Source organism: Peromyscus californicus, unplaced genomic scaffold, assembly GCF_007827085.1.
Source record: "Peromyscus californicus insignis strain IS unplaced genomic scaffold, ASM782708v3 Scaffold_3__1_contigs__length_106647218, whole genome shotgun sequence".
NCBI classification, from domain to species: Eukaryota; Metazoa; Chordata; class Mammalia; order Rodentia; family Cricetidae; genus Peromyscus; species Peromyscus californicus.
In genome coordinates, this window is record NW_026294551.1 from 24,651,322 (window position 1) to 24,675,917 (window position 24,596).

Here is a 24,596-nt window from a genome sequence, read left to right on the forward strand (position 1 = left end):
CTTCCAGGCCCACAGGGAGTGGTGTTTGTGCTATAAAATCATTGAGCAGACACTGCATGACAGCTACTGTTTGTTAGTAACTGAGTACCTCCCCATCCATCGCCTTACTCTTGTGCATGCCTGAGTGCCCTCTGTGTCTTTTCTAGTGTCAGTCCCTCTGAACCTGCCCTCTACACTCAGCAGTTTTCAGAGCCTCGCAAGCTCTGTCTAATAGAAATAAGGGTTGGAGAGGAGCTGGAACAGAGGCAAACTTACGGTTTACTTCTAGTCCTAGGATCACTCTGCAACATTTTCCTCCTATAATATTCATATGCCACCCAGGTTCCAAAAGTGCCCCCAATTGTCCTATGTGGTGGTATGCCTTGTGGAGGTGGGGCAGATACCTAAAATTTTAAGGGTGTTTTGACATTAATTTTTCATGGATCATATATAGAGGTTTTTCCCTCTACTGGTCCAAAGAAAGGACAGCATTAAGGTCTGGTGGACAGAAGTTCTAAAGTTTTTATTTAGTTTAAAATATTTAGTGGAAATGGAGAGATGGCTAATTTAATTAAAATGTAACACAATTAAAAAAAAAAGTAACAGTTTTAAACAGTGAAGGCTTAAAACCCAGAAAAGGTTCTTAGAAGTCTGGCAGTTTGGGCAAAGCTTAGGGAAATCATTTTTTCAAAAGCAAAAAGCAGATGTCTGAGGCCGGGAGGTGGTGGCACACACCTTTAATCCCAGCACTTGGGTGTAGCTAGAGTTTTCCTGCCTGGCCCAGGGTCAGGGCAAATCTCTCTCACCTGCCAGTCCCACAGCAGCTCAGACCCAAGCAAATAAACACAGAGACTTATATTGCTTACAAACTGTATGGCCGTACCAGGCTTCTTGCTAACTGTTCTTACAGCTTAAATTAATCCATTTCCATAAATCTGTACCTTGCCACATGGCTCGTGGCTTACCGGCATCTTCACATGCTTTTTGTCATCGTGGCGGCTGGCAGTGTCTCTGACTCAGCATTCCACTTCCCAGCTTTATTCTCCTCCTTGTCCCGCCTACACTTCCTGCCTGGCCACTGGCCAATCAGTGATTTATTTACCAACCAATCAGAGCAACACATTTGCCATACAGAACATCCCACAGCACTTGGGAGGCAGAGCCAGGCAGATCTCTGTGAGTTCGAGGCCAGCCTGGTCTACAGAGCGGGATCCAGGACAGGCACCAACACTCCACAGAGGAACTCTGTCTCGAAAAAACAAAAAAAGGGGGGGGGGATGTCTGAGGTAGACCCTAAAGAGACTAACCCCATACTAGCTAGCATCAAACGCCCTTGGAGTTTGGGTGGGGGGTGTGTGTGTGTGTGTGTGTGTGTGTGTGTGTGTGTGTGTGTGTGTGTGTGAGATAGAATTTTACCTACCACAAACTTATTTGTTTTTTTAGATCACAGACAGCACATTAATCCAGCTTTCTATACACTGTCCTCGGCTTCAAGTATTGGTGAGTTTGACTTTCAGTGTTTTGTATTTTTAATTAATTAATTTATTTAAAAAAATTAGATTTATTTACTTTACTCTATGTGTCTGGGTGTTTTGCCTGAACACACCACTTACTTACTTTGTTCCTGTTGGATCCCCTGGAACTGGGGTTACAGGTGGTTGTGAGCCATCATGTGGGTGCTGGGAACTGAGCTCAGGCTCTCTTTAATATCTTACTGTGTGTGTGCACGTATGCCATGATGCACATGTGGAGGTCAGAGAAAAACTTTCTGGAGTCAATTCCCTCCTGCTACCTCTGCATGGCTTCTGGGGAGCGAGGTCAGGTCACCAGGCTTGGAGGCAAGTTCTTCTACCCACAGAGCCATTCCACAATCCCACCTTAGAGTGTTTTATGTGTTATATCTAATCAGTTACATTGCTAACCAGGTGTGGTGCTGTGTGCCCATAATCCCAGCACTTAGGAGGCTGAGGTAGGAGGATAACCTAGAGTTTAAGGCCACCGTGGGTTATATAGTAATGTGCATTTGCATAACAAAAACCCAAAATCAACCAATGCTTTCCAGGACAAGGTCAAAAAAGAATACAGAACACTTTGTGTGTTTGGTGCTATCCAGAATTGGGTTGGGTGTTCTGAGTTTCCCAGAACTAGAGTTTAAGGAAAATTGGTCAGATTATGTATGATACTAGCACCTGATGGCTGTAAAAGTCATTGTCAGCTAGCTGTTCATTTGTGCCCCTGAAGGAGATACTCCATATTTAGTTCCGATTTCCTAAAATGTTGAGTATGAAAAGCTTGAGCCCTGTCTTACCCTACAGATAAGAAAAGTGTAAATTTGAGGAGTGGACTGTTTTTTTTTTCTTTGAGGCACTGTGGTCTCACTATGTAGCCCTGGCTGTCCTGGAACTTCCTATGTAGACCAAGCTGGCCTTGAACTCACAGAGATCCTCCTGCCTCTGCTGGAATTAAAGGGGGTGTACCACCATACCTGGTAGGGGTGGGTAATTTTTAAAGCTGTCCTACTTTGTGAAGTAGTTCACAGTCATTCCATGAATTCACAAAATAAATTTAGAATTATACCGAAGGGGAAAAGGAAAAAGTCAGTCATACGTGCTGAAAGCAGAGACCATCAGCTTTGGTCTGCATTCTTATTTCATCATGCATGGCAGGAGGAACGTCAGAAGATACTTGTTGTCCATCTTTGCTCTCTGGTTGCAGAGTCTTTCACACTGTGAGCTGATCACAGATGATGGGATTCGTCACCTAGGGAATGGGGCCTGCGCCCATGACCAGCTGGAGGTGATTGAGCTGGACAACTGCCCACTAATCACCGACGCGTCCCTGGAACACTTGAAGAGCTGTCACAGCCTTGAGCGGATAGAACTCTATGACTGCCAGCAAATCACGAGAGCTGGAATCAAGAGACTCAGGGTAAAGCTGCCCCACCCTCCCCTCATCTCTCCTGTTCTTGTCTCTTCTGTTCTTTTCTTTTTCAGATTTAGACTCTCATGATTTCTTTCTTTTAATTTCCTTGGCTATTTAGCAAGGGAGGAAAAAAACAACAACCAAAAAAGACCCCATGCTAGAATTTGGTCCTAAAGGAAAGGGAGGAATGGCCAAGAAAGTACCTGGCGGGGCATGGTGTGCATCCTGATAGTCAGAGGGCTGAGAGGAGAATCCTAAGTGCAGCACTGTGCTGGGCTGTAGAGTGAGCTCAGCATCCACATGGGCTGTTTAGTGAGACCCTGTGAGAATGTAGTTTAGGGGTAGAGAGTTTGCCTAGCCTGTAGAGGGAGAGGTGGCATGGAGCAAGAGGGAGAGATAGACATGGGAGATGGTACATCTCCACACTTGCCTCAGGAAAAACACTGTGGTGACCACAGCTCCTCTCAACAAAGAAAAAGTGCTCCTGGAATAGTGGAAACCTTGCGTCCGCAGGCAGACAGTTGCAGACCAGCTAGAGCAGTGTTTCCTGGTATTTTGAGACAAGTGTCAAGGAGCCCAGGCTGGCTGCGAATTCAATGTGTAGTAGAAAAGATGACCTTGGACTCTTAATTTTCCTGCCTCCTCCTAAGTGCTAAGATTACAGGTATGCACCCCCAGCGAGGCTTAGAGCCTCTGAGATAGCATACTATGTGGTGCCTGGACCTGACCACCAGGAGACGCGCCCTCTCTGATTCTTCAGGAGACTGATTTGTTCTTCAAGTTATGTAGCGATTTTCCTGTTTGCGGAGCTGAGGGCTGTGTCTAGAGATGGTAAGGTCCTGAAAGATGTGATTCCCCATTTTTGTTTCCTCTCAATAAGGAGCATACTGCCTTAAACCTAGTAAGTATTCAGACATAGTAAAGACTAGAAATATGTTTTAATTCAAAAAGTAATCATTTTAAATTTGTCTAGCTTCTTCCAGCTATGGGATTCTAACTGTGAATCCCTTTGGGACAAGATGAAAAATGAGAATTGCTTTCATTCCCATCCCCTACGTAGAACAGAGTAGAACCTAGGCCTCCTCACATCCTAAGTAGTGCTTAGCCAGTCCTACACTCCCGTCCTTCAGCCCCTTGGCTTCTCTGAGAAACAACATTGCTCCTGTCTAAGCGCTCTCTTAGTAGTGTTTCTGTCTTGTTTCAGACCCATTTACCCAACATTAAAGTCCACGCCTACTTCGCCCCTGTCACTCCGCCCCCATCAGTAGGAGGCAGCAGACAGCGCTTCTGCAGGTGCTGCATCATCCTATGACGGTGGAGGTGGTCAGCTCGGTGTGTGAACTGAGTACTTAATGACACTTCGAGACTTACCGTGGAGTCTCTCCAGTGGAAGCGAACCCAGGATTCTGGGCAAGGGTTCCAAAAGCGAGGGCAGCGTCCAGATCCCCAGAGCCACACGTCCACAGGCACATGCCCTCACCCCATCCGCTGCAGTCCGTGATCATGGCACTGAAGTTCGTACTGGCTGTACCAAGTGGAGTGGTAAAACTTAACCATTCCTATTGGACGTGCCCAGAAGAAATCTTAGGCCGTGGTAGAGGGAGGGGACATTCCAGCAAAACCCAGTTACTGCTACTGTGGTTTCTTTATTTTATTAAAGGGTTTCTGTGGGGATTTTGAAACAGTAACTGCAATCTTCCAGGGTGAAAGTTTGTAGCATGGAAAACAATATATGATGAATCCAGGGACCAGAAAGAAAATTTCTTTGCATCCTAGAAATGGTAGCCATCCATTGGGAGATGCTTACGAAACTTCTGCGCTTCCTTGTTTCCATGCCAACATGCTGAGCATGCTCACAAAGAAGGCTCGCCCACTCATCTGGTGTTTTAGTATTTGGCCCAGAAGTTTCCTTAGCAGCTGTATTGAAATTGCTGGGGTCCAGATATGAGTCCTTTTCCTTAGCTGCTCAGTCTGTCCCTGTCACTGTGCACCCGTCTATCTCCTTTGCTCACCGCTGCACTCGGGCTCAGTCTGCTCCAGTCACGGTCTGCTGCTCACACTCAATTGTTACTCCCTTGCTGTTGTGTTTACAGTTTGCATTTGGGATGATTAGTTGGGGTTACCAAACATTTTTAAAAGAAACAACAATAAATATTTTTTTAATCTAAATTTTACCATTAGGGGACCCTGCCTGAATCTTTGCCAGTCTGTAAGGAAAACTTAATGGGAGCGGGAAAGTTAGGATAAGAAAGAGTCGAACTGTTTGGATGAAAGGAAACTTTGCCTTTTGGTTTCTGTTGTATCTTCTGTTCTCAATGTCCCCTACACATTTCCCTCTTCCAAACCTTGTGAGCGTATTAAGAAAGGAGAAGTGCATCATTAGTATGAAGTGGATGGCAAATCCCCAAACAAAGCCCGGATGTCCCCACTACCCAAGCTCAAGCACAAATGGCCCATGTTGTCCTGTGTTGACAGGAACATGGTGAGATCTCTGCCTGTCTGCAGAGTTACTTGAGTTACTTGCGGGGATTGGGGTGGTTACAGTTAGTTTCTGGAGCCCCTCCCCTGTTTAATCCCACCAGGGATACTAGAAGAGCTCTGTAACACCAGCTGCCTAGGTCAGGTTAGCAGGGTTGTGTCGAACGGTGACACCTCAGAAGACCCAAGCGTAGCAGCCCGCTCTCTCTTGCTCACTGCAGACTTCCTCTGAGTGGGATATGAAGGCAGCCAGGCAGGGGCATTGGGTTAGCCAGAGAACCTTGAGAGGGAGTAAGGGGCTCAGTGTCTATACCAAGCCTGGGACCTGGCCCCCCCAGCTGAGAAAAGGGGTTTAGTACCTAGTACCTATGGCTCAGAGTCAAGAAGAAGCCTCTTCAAAAAAAAAAAAAAAAGACTCACAGAAAATGAGAGAAGTTAAATGGGTTTCTAAAGCATATTTCTAAACTCCAATGTAAGAGGCCTTGTGTGATGTCTAATAGGGTGTTGGGGGAAAGGCTTTTTAGGATGTGGATGTGCAAGCCAATATGATCCCAAGATGTTAAAAGGGTTGTTTTAATGCTATAGGTACTGGTTCTACCAGAATATATAAGAATAAAGTCTGATCTATTTCTCCATTAATGTAGAAAACAATCAGATGGAAAGGTCCTAGAATTCTATACTACCAGATTTATTTATCATATTAAATGTATTGAAAATCTTATTTTATTATGCTCTTTTGAAAGCTAAATTACTTGTGCTTTTTTATTCCTTCTCCCCCTTACGTTCAAATTACCTTGCAAGAAATTTCTTTTTTCCTCTGAGACCATTGGTTGTGTTGCCAAGCCTTGGCACCTGGGCTCCAATTCCCCTCCCCCTCAGCCAGCATCCTGAGTGAATGGGACTGCAGTGGCTCACACTGCTTTACCTGGCAGGAATATTTTGCACACCTCCACCACCAGAGACAAAGTCTTACTCTGTAACCCTGGCTGGCCTGGAATTTGTGGTTATCTTCCTGCCTCAGCCTCCCAAATGCTAGGATTATAGGTGCAAGCCTCCATATCGAACTCATCATACTTTTAAAGTTTGACTCAGTGCACACAGATGTATACCCACTTCCAAGTGTGTTTAGATTTAGACCCCTAAGTCTCTCAAACAAAGCTATCAGCTCTAAACTGTGTTGTTTGATTTTGTCCCCGAAGTGCCTAAAGAGTTGGCAGTAAAGCCTGAGCACTAACGGTTAGAAGACGTACATTTGAACTGCCCGAGTGGAAGCCATTCAATCACGTCTTCTTTCCATTCAAGGTTGAAGGAGTCTGCTACTCACCAGTATGTCAGAGGTCTTGAAAATGCTGTTTTTCTTCTCAGAGTCTGTTGCCACATGCAGGCTCATCGGATTGGTCTTGGTGGCCTTTGCTGTTAAACAAAAGGAGAAGACCTGTGGCTGTGCGGCCCTGTGCGTATGGTCAGGCAGGGACATGTTCCTTTCTCAAGTAACATCAGGCCCATCATGCTTGGAGGAAAAGAAATGTTTTTTAAATGTTGATTTGAATCCTACACCAGCTTATTACACCAAGACTCTGTGGTAAGTTTCAATCAGGTGGAAAGAGCCCTGACATCTGAATATAAATGCTTCCTGTCTACATGTGCAGAATACCTCTAAGAATTCAGTAGGGTTTTGGTGTGGTTGCTTGGGTTTGGGGTTGTTTTCGGGGCCATGGATGGAACCCGGGGCCCTTGCACACATGTTCTCTACCACTGAGCTATAGTTCCAGCCCCTAGTAAAACTTAACATGAGAAATTCCCCTTTGGAAAAGCCTATTGGGGGTTGCCAAGACGACTGGGAAGGGCAAAGCGCTTGCCATGCAATCCTGATAATGGAGTTTGGCCTCGGAACCCACATAAAAGAGCTGGATGTAATGTGCACCCATGATTCCAGCACTCCCGTAACAGAGACTTGAGGGCCAGCCGTCCTGGAGCACATAGCATGGGCAGAAACGAGAGACACCTTGTCTTTAGAGGATGTGGAAGGAGAGATTGACTCCAGAAAGTTGTCCTTTGACCTCCACACAAGCTGGCATGCATGTGCCTGCGCTCGCACAATAAAAACATAATTAGGAAGAAAATAAAAGCTCTGGGAGCCAGGTGTGGTGGCGTGTGTCTGTAATCCCAGCACGAAAGAAGCAGAAGCAGGATTCCTGCAAGAGCCAGGCCAGGTTGGGATAGATAGCGCGAGACTACCTCTGAAAGGAGGAAGAAGCCTGTGGGTCCATTTGTCTAATTCTACACTGTAGATGTAACCAACGGTCTTATAAAATAAGAAACACAGAGCCAATTCAGAGAAGAAAGCCAAGAGGTCAGAGCTAAGAGTTTACTTGGTCGGGTCTGAGCGGCTGTGGGACTGGCAGGTGAGAGAGATTTGTCCTGACTGTGGGTCAGGCAGGAAAACTCTAGCTACACTACACCCACTCCAGAATATGCCTTTTATGATGAAAAAAAATGTGAACGGCAGGAAGATCTAGAATTAAATGGGCATAATTAAGATGGCACCCATGATCTCAGAGTTTGAGGTCAGCCTCAGCTGCATAGTGACATTCTTTTTCAACATGCCAAGTAAAAAGAATAAGATGTTGAATAATAACCCTCAAAGAGGTTGCCCAAAGCCTCAGAGTGGCCAGGAGGAATTGTCTGGAGGAAGTTCTTGACTACACAGATAATCTTTATTTGTGAGCAGGGTCCCCATGTCATCTGTCGTGTTCTGCCACCAATCACTGCTACATCTCTATCAGCCCTACTAAGACCACTAAGGTGGTCACTGTCTTACCAGTTCTTCCACCACCTGCCTCTGGCCTCTGTTTGAACCTCTTTCTATCGTGGGATGTGTCCAGTCCAGCGTCTTGGGATCCCTTTCCTGCAGGCTGTCAGGGGCAGCATTGAACCTAGGACCTGTCGAGCGGAAGTGGCTCAGGTCATTTCTTACTTGATGGTCCTTAATGTTTGGTGTTTGGCTTTGAGTTAAATTTGAGGTCAAACTGATGGCTTTGAAAGAGTAAAGGGACCTAACTTCCGTTAGTATTTGGCATATGAAAGCGCAGTGTGCTTAATGTTTTAAAAATGCATTTTATTTTCCCTACTCTGACCTTTACACCTCTTCTGGATGTAAAAGGATCCCTCAGATAGTTTTTGTAGTTTCTGGTCAGATTTCTATGTCTAATTTAGCAGATGTAAGTCAAAAAACGGTATTTTAATCATTTTCAAGGGAAACTTGGTGAATAACTTCCCATGTTCTGTTTGGGGCGTTCTATACTGTTTAGAATGTTCGTTGTTATAATTCATTCATTATGAATGAATGCTGTGGGCCACTGAAGTCCAGGCTGGACTGTTTGTAGCTGTGAGGCACTGAATTCCATTTGGTTTTTTTTTTTTTTTTTTTTTTTTTTTTTTTAGTTATCTTGTAAACTGTGTTTGGAGCATGCCTTGACCTGATATGGTTAGGAAGTGTGAGAGTTGTCCCTGGAAAGAGGAGAGTGACTTCCTGTCTGTCTGTGTGGCCAGCCCCTTAGGTGACAGTGTTGAGACTTTATGATTGATCTTCGTTGAGATGGTTCAGCAGGTCAGTGTATGTCCTGGACATGCCTGGCACCTGAGTTCTGACAGTGAAAAGACAGAACTGGCTGCTGAAGGTTGTCCTCTGACTTCGGGATGGACACCATGGAATGCACACACACATGCACACATGCTGTAATAATAAATCAAATGCTTTTTTGTTTGTTTGCTTTTTGAGACAGGGCTTCTCTGTGTAGCCCTGACTGTACTGAAACTCATTCTGTAGACCAGGCTGGCCTCGAACTCAGAGAGTTATCTGCCTGCCTCTGCCTCCCGGGTGCTGAGATTAAATGTGTGGGCCGCTGTCGCCACCACCACCACCTGGCAATAAATAAAATGCAAGACTTATTTCTCTTAAAGTCGGGCAGCTCATCCAGTTGTTGTCAGTGAGAAGGTGGACAAGGAAAGAGCCCTCCCTGTTGGACCTTTGCTGCGTTGTACAGATGGGTTTCTGTCCTACGGGTCCTGCTGAGAGGCCAGGGATTAACCCAGCCTTGTCTAAGAAGAGCTAGAGAATGTTTGGTTGGAGGTCTTGAAGCAGAAACCCTTAAATGACCTGAGGACAAAAAATTCTAAATCAGAAGGATGAGGGGGAGTAAGAATCTCACTTTGTCACCTTTATTTTTATCTTAGATTTGCATTGGAAGATGCAGAAAGCCATGTATCAATAGGGTGTGATTAGCCCTGCTGGTTTGAGAATAAAATTTGGCTGTAAATGCTATATCCAAATGTCCCGACTTCACATCTTCATTCTCCAGCGGAGAATATACACTGTTTAAGCACTGGCTGCTGTAACCCTCCCTACCTTTTTTTCTTTTAACCTGCCGGAAACTACCCCAGGAGGCCGGTGAGTTTTTATATGAAGGGCTTCTGCAGCTTCCTGTTCAAGCCAAGTCTGCCTGTGTTGTCCATTTTGAGTCCTACATCTCTGGAGGCTTTGATCCCGTAGGCTCTTAGGAAAGCCAGTTCATTAGCCTCTCACTTTAGTCTGAGTGAATCTTGGGAGTTGAAGAAAGTTACATGTAATATTCAGGAGGAAAGGCTTTTGTTCTATAGATCACATGGGGGGATGTTGGAGACTACATTCATCTGCAAATCCTCGATCTCTGCCCTGTGAGGGTTTGGTCTTAAGACTTTGTGGAGTTGAATTTGCACATGAGTGTGGGTGCATCTCAGCCAGAGTGGTGCCTAGAGCCAGGAGCAAGCAGAAAGCTGGTGACCCCTTTCTGCTGTGTGCTTTCCAGCATCTTCTCCTGAGTTGGCAGTCAGAAATGATAGCAGGGCTCGGGGGAGAGGATCATTCTAGAACTGGGATGCTTTGCCTCAGGAAGAGCATCTGTCCTGAGCTCAGGACTGCTGCTTCCCATGAGTCACTGTGTGTCTTCATCTCATCAACTCCATGCCCCTTTGGTGGCAAGAAGGGCTTTCCTGCTGCTTCTGGGTGTGGCTTTGGTGCCAGGACAGGAGTGTGGGACAGTGAATAACAGTCTTCACCCTAGGAGGAGGTAGTGGGAAAGGGGTGTCTCCTACCAAACCCCCAGAACTGGGAGAGCTAAGATCTTTGAAGTATTGTCTCTCTGCTCCACTAACTACCTGTGTTAACTCAGATCCGCTCTGAGTTGCTGCTTGTGTATGTTTCTCCCCTCACCCTAACATTTCTCAGCCCCTGAAAACATTCATCCACTCATTTTTAGTGTCACTAAAGAATGAGGACTTCTAAAGTCTTAGAAAATCTACTTGAAATTGACTGAGTGGTCTCACCCGTTGGTTTATTGCTCTCCTGAGAGACACGTGACTCCCCCAGTACTGCAACAGGACTTGAATAAGTGGCCCTGTGCCGTGCTCTCCGGGTTTACATAGAAGGTCTGTCCCCTTGTACACAAAGGATCATTTCTCCATTTCGGATGACTGTTACTTTCTATCGCATACAGGAAAGGGGAGCCTGATACCTTTGACGCTCATCCTTTCCACACCCAGACATAATGCACTACCTTGTAGATCCTGTTGACACATGTCCCAGAAGCTTTATCAACTCTTCCTCCCCATGATGTGACCGCAGAACTGACCCCTAGGATCAGTGATCACTACATCAGAGGGTGTCTGGAAAAGGCTTCAACCTGCCTTTCTCCCCCATTCCTATTTGACCCACTCTGGCCGCCTCCTTTTTCCTCCCAGGCATTAGTTCCAGTTAGTATTTCCTGGTGGTTCTGCTCACCTTGCCCACCTTCCAGTGCCCCTGAGAGCACAGACCTGAGTGGTCAGTGGCCTGTGCAGAGCTCAGAGCTTCCTGTCAGACTGCTCAAGGACATAGATGGGTACCTGGTGCTGTCTGAGGAGATCTGTCCTCTTCGCTCCCGCCGACTCCCTGAGGGGTAGCCGGACAGTCGCATGGTTGTGAACCCCATGCCCCAGCTGCTGAGCCTGACCTGGACTTTGCTGTATGGGAGCTGCTGCTTGCTCGTTTCTCACCAGGCCTGCGCCAACACTCAGCCACTCCCCAGGCCCCGCACAGCCCCCAGTGGGGACTTACAGGTTCCATTAGCTAAGTGACTGTATGTACAATACTTCCAACACCCAAGGATGTGGGGGTGAGGAGGATTGTTTGAAATAAATAAAATCCAAGGAGGCAGTAGACAATTCTTTTTGCTTTAAAATCTTTGGACTAAAGAAATGTTTTTATATATATATATAAATATATAAAGTAAATTGTTATGTAACTATTATTGTTTCCTGTATGTCCTAATTTTGTTTTATGATGTAATTAAAGGAAATAAGCTGTGAAGACTTTTCATTTTCCTGTGGGAACAGTCTGACTCTGAGCTGTGATTCCTAATGTGGCCCTAGAACCGCAAAGGCTCTTGGGGCTGAATGAAGAAACTTTTGGGACGGCGTCATTGCTTTTTAAATACTCCTTACCATCTTTATTTAAATCTCCTCATTCACTTCATAGCCTTAGTCAGTACTTTCCTAATAACTATTGCTTAATACCCCAACTCCATGAAACTTTAAGAAACATAAGAGCTGCCTTAACTAGGTTCACCCAAGGGCTCAGCAGTTCAGAGCACTGGCTGCCCTTGCAAAGGACCAGGGATCATTCACAGCACCTGCATGGCAGCTCACAACTGCCTGTTAACTCCAGTTCCAGGGGACCTGACGCCCTCCACAGGCATGTGTGCATGTCTTGTTCTGGATTGTTGTGAGCCAAATGTGGGGGCTAGAAGCTGCAAACCACCAAGTGCTCCTAAGCTCTGAACCACCTTTCCACCCACTCCACCCTCTTTTTGACACAGTCTTGCTGTGTAGCTTTGGCTGGCCTGGAACTTAATATGCAGGCCAGGCTGCCTTCACCCAAAAGATTTGCCTGCCTCTGCCCTCTGAGTTCCAAAATTGAAGGTATGTGCTGCCATGCCTGGGTCTTAAATCTCTAATTGAAACCTGAAGCCGCCGGGCAGTGGTGGCGCACACCTTTAATCCCAGCACTCGGGAGGCAGAGCCAGGCGGATCTCTGTGAGTTCGGGGCCAGCCTGGTCTACAGAATGAGTTCCAGGACAGGCTCCAAAGCTACACAGAGAAACCCTGTCTCTCAAAACAAAACAAAGCACTGACTGCCCTTCCAGGGGACCGGCGTTCAATTCCCTGCACTCACATGGCTGCTAACAACTGTAACTCCAAGATCTGACACCCTCACACAGACATACATGCAGACAAAATACCAATGCAAATAAATTATTTTTTAAAAAAAGATCTAAGGAATACACAAAGGTAAATATAGCAGGTCCTTGTGTCCCTTTGGTAGAAATGAGCAAGAGTCAAATTTGTTCATTGCTTGGTACAGTGATGCATTTCTCTAATCCCCAACACTTGAAAGGTGGAGGCAGTTTGGACCCCAAGGCTAGCTTGAGCTGTGTAGTGAGACCCTGATTTAAAAATAAAAAACAAGGGGGCTGGGAGCTGGAGAGCTGACTCCGTGGTTAAGAGCACTTGTTGCTCTTGCTAAGGACCTGGGTTTGTGTCTTAGGGTTTACTATTACTGCAAAGAGACACCATGACCACAGAAACTCTTATAAAGGAAACATTTAATTGGAGTGGCTCTCGTACATTTTCAGAGGTTCAGTTCATCATCATCATGATGAGCATGGTCGTGTGCAGGCAGATGTGGTGCTGGAGCTGAGATTCCTGCGTCTTGCAGACAACAGGAAGTTGACTGACTCACACTGAGGGAAGCTTGAGCAAAAGAGACCTCAAAGCCTGCCCCCACAGTGACACACTTCCTCCAGCAAGACCACACCTACTAATAGTGCCACTCTCTTTGGGGGACATTTTCTTTCAAACCACCACAGTTTGGTTTCCAGCACCCACATCAAGTGGCTCACAACCACCTGTACCTTCAGCTACAGCCGTCTCCAGCAACCCAGATACCCCCATGGCCTCTGCTGACAGCAGGTATGTGATGCACAAGTATACATGCAAGAGCTCACACACAGAAGGCAAAAATTAATATTTAAAAAAGGCTGGAGAGATGGCTTAGAGGTTAAGAGCACTGGCTGTTCTTCCAGAGGTCCTAACTTTAATTCCCAGCAACCTATAATGAGATCTGGTGCCCTCTTATGGCATGTAGGCAGAGCATTGTATACATAATAAATCTTTAAAACAAAAATAAAAACAGGCCGGGCGGTGGTGGCGCATGCCTTTAATCCCAGCATTCGGGAGGCAGAGGCAGGAGGATCTCTGTGAGTTTGAGGCCAGCCTGGGCCACAGAGTGAGTTCCAGGACAGGCTCCAAAGCTACACAGAGAAACCCTGTCTCGAAAAACCAAAAAAAAAAAAAAAAAAATTTAATTAAATAAATAAATAAAAACAACCAAGTTCAAGTGGAGGCAGAAGGATCAGGTCATCCTTGGCAATGTGACAAATTTGAGGTGAACCTGGGCTACATGACACCCTGTTTCAGACCAAAAGAAAAAAGTCCAAGGAGGCAGAGCACTTGCCAACACATGAAATGCAATACACTTGGTTCAATAAACAACATCATTTAAAAAAAAAACAAAAAAAAAGCTGGGCATGGTGGCGCACACCTTTAATTCCAGCAGAGGCAGAGGCAGGTGGATCTCGAGAGTTTGAGGCCAGCCAGGGCTACACAGAGAAACTCTGTCTCATTTTTTTAAAAAAATGATATCTACAGTACTATGAAAAAAACCATTGGAGCCTATGAAATCATAAATCCCACTTGACATCCTCACCACCCCCCAACACACACAAACTTTGAAAGGCGGTTTCTTGTCATGTATCCCAGGAGAGTCTCAAAATGAAATCCTTGTGACTCGGCAGGCTGACTGGTGGAATTACAGGTGGGTGATACCTATTTATGCTGTATAAATTGCAGATGATGTCTGAATTAGTCATCTGTGGGCCTTAGAGTCCCTGTGAAGGAGGCGGGCAGAGGTGGCTGCCTGGTGTTACCTTTCTGGAGGAGACAGCGCCTGGCTCTCTAGATAGGCAGCAAGCTTCCCTTCCCCTCTGTCAACCCAGTTTACTTGTCCTCCCACTCACCCTCACCAGAGCCCGTCAGGTTTAAGATTCAACAAGGGAGTGAATTGAGAAAAGAAAATGTCATGATGAAACCCATTTTGTGCCCTGAAAAAATGTTTCGGAGGATGGCTCGTGAGATTTCTGAGGGGTAAAGGTGCCTACGGCCAGCCCTGCCAACCTGAGTTCCATGGTGGAAGAAGGACCAACTCTGACCTCCACACTTGCATGTGTGCACCCAATCCACTAAGTGTAATTTAAATGTTTTGTTTGTTTGTTTTTGTTTTTCGAGACAGGGTCTCTCTGTGTAGTTTGGGAACCTGTCCTAGATCTCACTCTGTAGACCAGGCTGGCCTCAAACTCACAGAGATCCGCCTGCTTCTGCCTCCCGAGTGCTGGGATCAAAGGCGTGCAACACCACCGCCCTGCTGTAATTTAAATTTTTTAATTGCAAAAAATGCATGAGGCCAAGTGTGTAACTCAGTGGTAGAGCATCTCCAAGGCTGCATTCAGTGTTCAGAACCACAAAAAGAAAGACGCATCAGAAACTAGTCTAAATGTATGGCCTTAATGTGGGGAAAGATTGCTTAAGCCCGCCAGGCAGTGGTAGCACATGCCTTTAATCCCAGCACTTGGGATTAAAACCAAAAAGAAAAGAAAAACCTTTTGCCAGGGTGGTGGTGGCACATGCCTTTAATCCCAGCACTCGGGAGGCAGAGGCAGGTGGATCTCTGTGAGTTCGAGGCCAGCCTGGGCTACAGAGTGAGTTCCAGGAAAGGCTCCAATGCTACAGAGAGAAACCTTGTCTCAAAAAACCAAAACCAAACAAACAAACAGAAACTAAGGTTGTTTAAGCCCTTACCAGATGTAACACCTTCAGTTTCATCCAAGGAGGTGCAGTGTTGTGGGTGCAAAGCCCTGGGGTTGCTCCCCAGCACTACCTCGTGGTCTCAGGGCCAGAGGACGGCCACATTAGTCCTCAAATCTCAAGAGGCAGCTTTAAGTCCATCCAAGAGGTCTGAATGTTGAGTAGTAGTCTTTTGGAGGCTGTAGTACTTGGTTTTTGCCCAAACCAACTGGGTGGAGGGGTCAGAATCCAACCAGATTGATTTATTTTGCCCCAGGCCACATCCCATTCCCTGCAGAGTTTAAGGAGTATTTCTACTTAGAAATTCTAAAGCCAGTATAACTGAACAACACATGTCTTTTCAAAGTTACCTTTCTGGACTGGAGAGATGGCTCAGTGATTACGAGTACTTGCTGTTCTTTCAGAAGACACAGGTTCAGTTCCCAGCATCCACATGGTGGCACATAACTGTCAGCAACTGATTCCACGGCATCCGACACCTGGTCTCCTTTGGCACAGGCCTGCATGTGGAGCACAGACATTTAAAAAATCTTTTCAAGTTTCATTTTATGGGTTTGTTCTTTGAGACAGTTTTTCCTACATAGCTCCAGCTGTCCTGGAACTCACTGTGTAGACCAGGCTGGCCTGGAATTCGGAGATTCTCCTATCTTTATTAATTGGGATTTAAAGGAGAGCACCACCACATCCAGCTAAAAAGTTAGGTTTGTTGTTGTTTTGTTTTGTTTTTTGAGACAGGGTTTCTTTGTGTAGCTTTGGAGCCTGTCCTGGGACTGACTCTGTAGCCCAGGCTGGCCTCAAACTCACAGAGATCCACCTGCCTCTGCCTCCCGAGTGCTGTGAAAAGTTAGTTTTTAATTCAAAACTTTTTACAAGGAAGGAGTAAGTATAGTGTTTAGTTAATACAGTGTTGAGCAACCGACACTGCTCATGTCAAATGCCGTCTGGACTTTCAGGGGGTTCTCGCCTCTTCAGCTTGGCCAGCTCGGCCAGCTCAGAGGGAGTAAGTGGCAAGGGAGCCGTGTCCAGCCTTCGGCAGTCCTGTACTGAAAGCAAAGGGAAACTAGACACTTTGTTTCTTCTCTAGGATTAAAGCACAGTGTGCTCTTTACCTGGTATCTGGGGGTCAGCTGGACATGGCTTCTGGCACACAGAGCCAGGCTGGCAGCAATCCTGGATTTAGGTCAGAATCCAGTACTAGTCGTCTGAATTGTACACTAAAAATAGCACTCCACCGTCCACACTCACGCTACCTGGGACAGAGCCTGGTGCTCTCCACAACCAGATGTTTTCACAGAGCTACATCAGCCTGACCTCCCTCATCTGTGCTGTGCTGGCCTAGCAGGAGGGCTCTTCACAGTCAGGTTCGTGAGAGCCTTCCAGCCGTACTGCTAGCAATGGCTAGTGATGAGCGTTGTAGAGGAGCTGGAGGGACCCGGCCTCATCCTTCCCTGGGTCTTCTAAGAGGCAGAATGTGGGCTAAATGGCTGTCACCCTCTCTAGGCAGATGCCTCTCCTTCTAAAATCTATTTATTTCGTTTTCAAAACAGTCTCACCGTGCAACCCAGGCTGGCCTTGAGCTCAGGGCCCAGCCAAGTGTGCGCTGGATTCGGGCCTGTCGAAGGTCCATCTTCCTTTACCACAGCCACAAGTAAGATTCATCTTTGAGGATCGGGAACACCTGAAAGATGGAAGAAGCAAGGAGCCACACCTGTCTTTGGAGCCAAATCGAGTCCAAGGTGGAGGACAGAAGCTGGGTCAGTGAGTGATCGGGACCTCCTTGGGAACATGTAGCTGCCACCTGCCCATTTACCTGCTGGCTGAGAACGAGGATGCCCCTAGGGCCCTGGTCAAAAAGGCAGTAGATCTGGTTGGCTAGGAGGGCCAGGCGCTCAGCCAATTTCCCAATCAGTTCTGCAGCACTGAGTTCATCCAGAAAGACCTCTTCTTGATAGAAGCCTGGGGGATGGGCAGCACAAGAGGAAGGGAAGGGGTTTGCCAGAGGATGGTTGTCCCTGGAGGGAGGGGGTGTCAAGGTTACCACCTCATGGAGTAAAGGGGAAGTGAAGGGATAACTGAGAAAAAGAACGGAACACTTGGCAAGCCCCCAGGTTAAAGAGATAGGACTCTTCCCTCTGAATGATGACGGGTAACAGAAACCCAGGCACAGTGAGATTGTGATTCTCATCTAACAGGATGACAAGCAGACAGGAGTAGGGACATCTGTCACCGTGGGATGAACCCAAGAAACTTTGGGGAGGACAGAGGGCCAAGGAGATGAGGACTGGGTAGGGGGGTAACTTAGTGTCAGGAAGGGCCGGTCATCTGCTTCTTTTCCAGTCCAGAAGATGATTCTAGAAGCCTCACCTGACTGCCTCCTGTAAAGAGATGGAAAGCTCACCTGGGCTGGGAGTCTTTGGAGCCCATTCTCTTGCTGAGGGGCCTCCAAGGCCGCAGAGAAAGCCAGCATTGTCATTGGTGTGGGCCAGAAAAAGTCCATCGGCCCTTCAAAACTGAAAGACTCTGCCCACTTCTCAGTTGTCGTCCCTAAGAAAGAGCTTGCCTCCCAGATCACTAGGGAAGGAGCTTACTGAGTGATTTCTCGGGTACTTGATGAATGCTGGGCCTGGGGTGTAGGAAAAATAAAAACCCATCCTTGAGTGATGCCAGTGGTGTGGCTTCAGAAAAGGAGAAGTCATAGAATCCTTTTATTTTATGGTGTTGAGGATCAAACCCTGGGCCTCAGGAATGTGCTGAGCATGCACTTTGCTCTTGAATTGAATATAGAGCCCCCACGCTGTTTTCAGCCCATCCCTGCCAGCCTTGCTCTGTAGCTTTGGACTGGTTCCTGGCCTTGAGCCCGAGTTTCTTCCTCTAGAAAGACAAAGCAGAAAGCTTTTAATACTATAATCCAAAGACTAGGGAGAGGGAAACAGGAGGATTGGGAGTTCAAAGCCATCCTTGTCTACATAGTGAATCTGAGGTCAGCCTAGGCTACATGAGACTCTGTCAGGGAGACAGGGGCATGACTCTTCAGAGGCCAGTAAGGTACCTTCATGCTCAAACATTTCATGAAATACCTAGATGGCATGGCCACTGCAGTGGGAAGCAGACCTTGGTTGGCAGTGCCCAGCTCCTGGCTCTAACAGTATTGAAAAGGTGGGTCCCATCAGCACTCCCACAAATCTGGATAAGGTCCTGACAAGTGAGGACCTTCAACAGATCAGTGCCTGCAGGGTCAGACAGGGCAAGGTTGGGGGAAGGAGCCTGGGCTTGCAGAGGCATGAGACAGTCCATTAGCCTACAGACATCCCTGACATGGCCAGATGTGGGAGTGAGATGGAGACCCAAACCCAGGGTCAACCACTTTTAGCTGTATGTCCTTGAGTAAGTTAGTTAGCATTTCTGGGCCCTGTCCCCAAACACACGGGGAGAAGGCTGGGCACAGTAGTGCTAAGTAGCTCTTGGTCCTCAGGAAAGGTTAGCTGAAGGACACACATTGAGCCAAGACAGGAGGTTTTTCTTCCTGAGTGCACACCCTCACTCAGTTGCTTATAGCTCTGGTCCCTGCCGGATGCCAGCCCCACCAGTAAAGTTGGCCAGCATCCCACGGTAGCTAAGGAAGCAGCGCTGAGGCAGTCACAGCTTTGTCTCTGAAACGGAGTCTCTGGAGTCCGGGCCCCGAAGCATGAAGAAGACCACTGAGGTAACCCAGGAGCCCAGGGATTAATGATGACTTTGGGCAGGAAACTGATCCTGAGAGGCATGCTGAATCCTGCCAGGACCCTTGCCATTTGGTACAGTCTGTGGCTGTACCGTATTTGGCCACCAGGGGGCAGAGACAACCTGTTCTGGAAAATGAGAAGACGCCCCGAGGCTTTAGGCTAGGGTCTGGAAAACAGCAAAGACTGTTCAACTGGACTACACACCCCAAGGCTCCAAGTGAATCTCTGAAGAACAGAACCAGTGAAAGGGAGCTGAGCCTCAGGGGTTCTGTGGAGTAGTGTGGTCAGCCAGGTCCCCAAGGCACCCCTGGCTCCTTCAGGCCTCCCTCCCCTATGCCAGCCTCCATTCTCACACCCCAGGGGCTAACCCAGGTACATCCCACCTCACCTCTCTAGGGCCAGGAGCTTGTAAGTCAGAGCAAGAGGGCTGAGAGGCAGGTGGAGCCCTGCAGTGGGCTTACAGCCACAGAAAGGGGTGGGGGGCAAAAAGCAGGGAGGGCCTGGGCTTTTCAAGGCGGTGGTGGGGTCCATTAAGGGCTCAAGGGGCCAGGTTAGTTCCTTGCTTGGAAGAAAGGCATTGATGAGGTCAAAGTTCAGCAGGAAAAGTCGACCTGTTACAGGTCTAGGGGTGAAGGAGGGAACCGAGAAGCGAGAGCAGGCAGGGAATGGGTGACCGGGTACAGGACTGGGTGGCTGGGCACAGGACTGGAGTGGCAGCGCACAGGACTGGGTGACTGGGCACAGGACTGGCCGGGCACAGGACTGGAGTGGCTGGCACAGGACTGGCCACCTGAAGGCTCAGCTGGTGGAAACCTTGGGAAATAGAATCCTGACTGTCCTCTGCAGGAACAGTGCAGCCGTGGATCAAGGGTAGGGTGGTGTGGGAGGAATCATAAAGACTGAAGAGTCCTCTGGCAGACCCGGTCCTTAGGGCCCCAGTGTCAGGTGGGGCCTTTGTCCTGCTCTTGCAGTGGGGACTGTTGGAGCCCACCAAGGTTCCCTAGTGGCTTTACCCAGCAGGACTGCATAAGAGGATGGCTGGGCCATGGGCCTGGGTACCAGATGTTTGGAAGGGTCTGCACTTGGCTGTATCTAGCAAGTGGGAGGTCTTTTGCCTCGCCCCTTGGCATTGTTATAAAAAGCCCTTTTGATGGGGGGCAGAGGCAGGCAAATCTCCGTGAGTTCGAGGCCAGCCTGGTCTACAGAGTGAGATCCAGGATAGGCACCAAAACTACACAGAGAAATCCTGTCTCGGGAAAAAAAATAAAGTTCTGGGCTGGTGGGTTTTGACCCAGGCCTTGCCGAGGCTATCCTGTGTTTCTATCTTTCCTCTCACCGTCTAGGTATCTCTTTCAATCTAAATATTTCCCACTTCTCCCTGCTCAAGAGTACCCTGGTCATAAAAGTGGGGGCCGGTCCCCCACAGGGGACACCTCTAAAAAGCCTGAATCTGTCTAATACTTGTCTCTCAGGCAGGGGCTATTTCCCAAACCTCTCCAGGTCAGTCAGCTCCTTTGGGATCCAAGAGAGCGATGAGGTTTTATAGGCGCCTGCTGGGCCTGCCCACCTTCTCCTGAGCGGCCTCTACTGGACAGGCGCTAAGAAACAGGGCAAGCCCCGGGACCAAGCATCCTGCAGCAGCAGGCGAGTGTCTGCACCGAGGCATGGCTAGAACCTTCACAGCCGGCAAGGCAGGGAGACAGAGTGGCCCAATGTTGCCTGTGCCCCAAACGTCTCGATAAAGCAGCAGCAGAACGCAGGCGCTCCAGTGGACGGCCCTTGCCGCCGGCCTCGAAGTGTCAGTCTGGAGGAAAAAGGAACCCTTCCTCCACCTTTCTTCCAGGTGAACTTAAGGCCGAGGAAAAGGCAGGGAGTTCCAGGTCCCACCTCATTTGAGGAATTCCTCTCCAACCTTATTGTTACCTGCCATTTAACCCTGCAACTTTTCTTTTTTCTTTGTATATTTTTCTTTTGAGACAGGGTTTCTCCATGTAACAGTTGTGCCTGTCCTGGAACTCACTCGGTAGCCCAGGCTGACCTCGAACTCACAGAGATCCTCCTGGCTCTGCCTCCTGAGTGCTGTGATTAAAGGCGTGTGCCAAACCCTCCCTGTCCACAAAGGTTTGCAAGCCAGGAAACAAGATGGGCCCTCTTGACTGACATCCAGGATAAGGTCTGGTACTGGCACCACCTCCACCCACAGCCAATGCTGCAAGCTTCTGTCACGGAGAACCACATGCACCATGTTCTCCAGGTGCAGGAGGGAGCGGCCTGAAGGGGACGGGTGCCAGGGTACCTGCAGAACACTTTCCATGTCTGTTAGACCAACCTTCCCACTCCCTACCGCCCATTGGCCCCGTCACTGATATTGACACTAAGAGTCCTCGTGTCCATGTTTAGATATGAGCTGTGATACTGGAGGTGTAACCTGGATGTGCCCCCCCCCCCAGGGTCCTTGTCCTCTGTCAAATGGAGGTGTTGACATCCTCTCACACTATTATCCTGTCTCTTTCTTTGCACCATGTCCCACTCTTGTCCCTGCATCCAATTCATGTAATTATTCACCTAGCTTTATAGAGAGCAGGCCTTCTGAGGACGGAACTTCCTACTTCTATTTTTTTTTTCTTTCTTTGAGACAGGGTTTGTCTGTTTAGTTTTAGTGCCTGTCCTGAATCTCGCTGTGGAGACCAGGTTGGCCTCAAACTCACAGAAATCCTCCTGGCTCTGCCTTGGGAGTGCTGGGATTAAAGGTGTGCACCACCACCACCCAGGTAACTTCCTACTTCTTTACGACCCAATCCCTCAGTCACAGAACAATGGGTGTGACACCGAATGGCCACTAACTAGGTCATCTGTTGAGCAGAGCTCATGCATGAGAATAACACTGTGTCAGCAGATTTCTGAATCTCAGGACTGACTCTGTGTCCTTGAGAAAATCCTCAATGTTTCTGGGCCTGTTTCCTTAACAGTTCCCACCCGCCCACCCAGTTCTGAGCTACAGTGAGGGTCAAATTAAATAATGGACTCTAGAGAGTTCTACTTCACAATGACATCACAGTGATGACATTGGCTTCCTGCCCAGAGGAACAGTCATACTCAGCCTCTGCCAATTCTAGGGAGGGGGGTGCTACCTACAGCAGATGGGGGCACTGAGTGGCATCACCCAACTCTGAGTGGTAGATGTGCACCTCATAGGACTGACTGATTAAGTGATCACGAGCTCCATGCTGAGAGACACAGTGGCAGGTCCCTTCCTGCACATCCTGAGCCTCTTTCCCAAATTCAGGTCCTCTTCCTCTCCCCCAGTACAGCTTAGCCCGGTTCAGGAAGGTGAGGGTCTCTTCACGGCAAGCCAGATGTCTGCACATAAACACGTACTGGAGCACTGGGCAGGGAGACTGCGTGAGGAACTGTGGACAAGATGGACCCGCTGAGTGACCTGTTCCAGAACCCCCATGCGTGAGGAACTGGGGGCAGCTCTTCCTGCTTCAAATAGAGCGGGAGCTCCATGACAGGGAGTGGGTACCACCTCTTCTCTCCATGTCCATCCCATCCTCTAAGGGTGTCTGTCTCTCTCTGCCTTCTTCCCCAAAGAACCTGCAGCTTCATATCACAGCATCCCATGAGCCACCAGGGCCAGAGGTTCCTCCTCCATTCTGCCGGCCTCCAGCTCCAATGTTAATCTCAATACGTGGCTCTCTCACTCAACAACGGCTATTTATTCCCTGCTTTGGTAACTCCTAAGACTTTTTTTTAACACCCAGCCATGTCCAGCAATGACCCAGGAGAGTGGAGGGAGTTCAGGGTGTTTTGAGATATTCCAGAGTTAATAAATTCTAAGAATATTGGACCACTTTCCAAAAAAGCCCAAGAGAAGGAAGCCTGTTCCCTCAGCTTGAGAAGAAGGCCTTGAAGAGCCAGCTTTACCTGACAGGCTGCTGAGGGGAGCCACACACAGATCCCCAAGACTGGCTCACAGATTTTATACCAAAAGATCTTTGAAAGAGAGCTCAAGCACAGGGTTAGGCTGGACCCACGGTACCTCCTTCTAGCCTTTAACAACCTCGCAAGAGGGTGGGGCATGGCCTCTTGTTAGCTGTATACTCGGGACTCTTGGAGATGAGGACCCACTGGGATAGCCCAAGTTGGTGTCTCCAGGGCTAATCATTGACTGTAAGGGGAAATGATCTCCCACTCCCCTAGTGGCCCCAAGAGGTCCAAGGAGTAAGGGACATTTATTTGGCACCAAATCCATAGGTCCTACAGAGTTCTGAACATCCCTGGCCTTGGGGCACTCCCATGACCCAACAGGAAGTGCCTCTTCACTCTAGGAGACAGAATAAGTAGACACAGAATCACATGAACCCCCAAAGGACCTTTGATCCTCAATGCCCATCCTCTCTATGTGGGAAACACACACACACACACACACACACACACACACACACACACACACACACACACAGACACTTAAGCCAGATGCTGGCAGGACATCTGTCCTTTCACTGAGGATAACTGACTGGGGATTAGAATTTACAGAACATAACCCAGGGGGTGGCACTCTGGGGAGGGGACTTCCACAGGGGTGGTCTCTTTGCCTCTGCCATGCCCTGCCCTGGGGCATGGAGCTGCTAGATTTTTGGACAAACAGCCTGCCTGGGGAAGTACTCTCTTCTCTTACATGAAGCCCTGTTGTCATTATACAAAGACAGCCTAGCCTCTGCCGACCTCCCTCACCACTCCAATCACAGCCTGCTCTACATGACCCCAGATAGCAAGTCTTATCACAGGAAGAGGAAACAGGATCATCCTCCCGGGGATGGCGTCTCCATCTCTGGGTACCTGGACCCTTGGTACAGCCCAGCTGTCTTCTTCCATAAGGCTGAAGAAAGAGGTCGCCGTCACGAGGGAGTAGAACTCTCTGCCAGGGGTCCCTGAAGGAGTCTTCCCTGAGACCCCTCTGTAAGTCAGCCCAAATCTGACTCCAGGGACACCTTGAGCCTCTAAGGGCAAGCCCAGCAGGATTATGGGACAGGCAGAACGGGACGGTGTCCCTACAGGGCTTTGTCCTTGCCGGGTAGGTGGGGAGATGGGCACCCATGGAGAGGCTTGTTATGGTGCGGAAGGCAGAGAAAGGGCAGAAGCTGATGTGGGTACCCTCCCAGGAGAGCACCAGGAGCAGGCAGGGGAGTGGGAGCCCCAGTCCAGGGACATGTTTGTCTGTTTGCTTGTTTGCTTATAGGCCGGGTTTCCCTGGGCAGCCCAGGCTGGCTTCAGACTTGCAGCAATTCCCCTTGCCTCCGAGTCCTGGGATTACAGGCATGTGCTGTGCCTGGCTCTCCAGAGCTGCCACCATCCTCGTCTTCCTGTCCTCAGCCCCTCAGCACCAGGGTCTCAACCTCTCTGATCCTCTTTCCCCGCTGCTGCCTCACCCCCATCTTTGGCCTTTGTTGAATGTGGAAAAGCTCAGCTTGAGGCAGATGGAGCTGGCCAGGTTGC

General features: G+C 48.4%; 1 protein-coding gene across 4 annotated transcripts in view; it reads left to right on the forward strand.

The window, feature by feature from the left end:
- Fbxl20 (F-box and leucine rich repeat protein 20) overlaps positions 1–11,764 on the forward strand; it is a 76,491-nt gene extending 64,727 nt beyond the window's left edge. For all 4 annotated transcript variants that reach the window (XM_052758982.1, XM_052758983.1, XM_052758986.1 and 1 more), the window contains exons 13-15: positions 1,423–1,479; positions 2,695–2,907; positions 4,106–11,764. In XM_052758982.1, coding sequence (XP_052614942.1) covers positions 1,423–1,479; positions 2,695–2,907; positions 4,106–4,213 — 378 coding nt within the window. In that variant the 3' untranslated portion in view covers positions 4,214–11,764. The remainder of the gene's footprint in view (positions 1–1,422; positions 1,480–2,694; positions 2,908–4,105) is intronic.
- Positions 11,765–24,596: the final 12,832 nt, after the last annotated feature.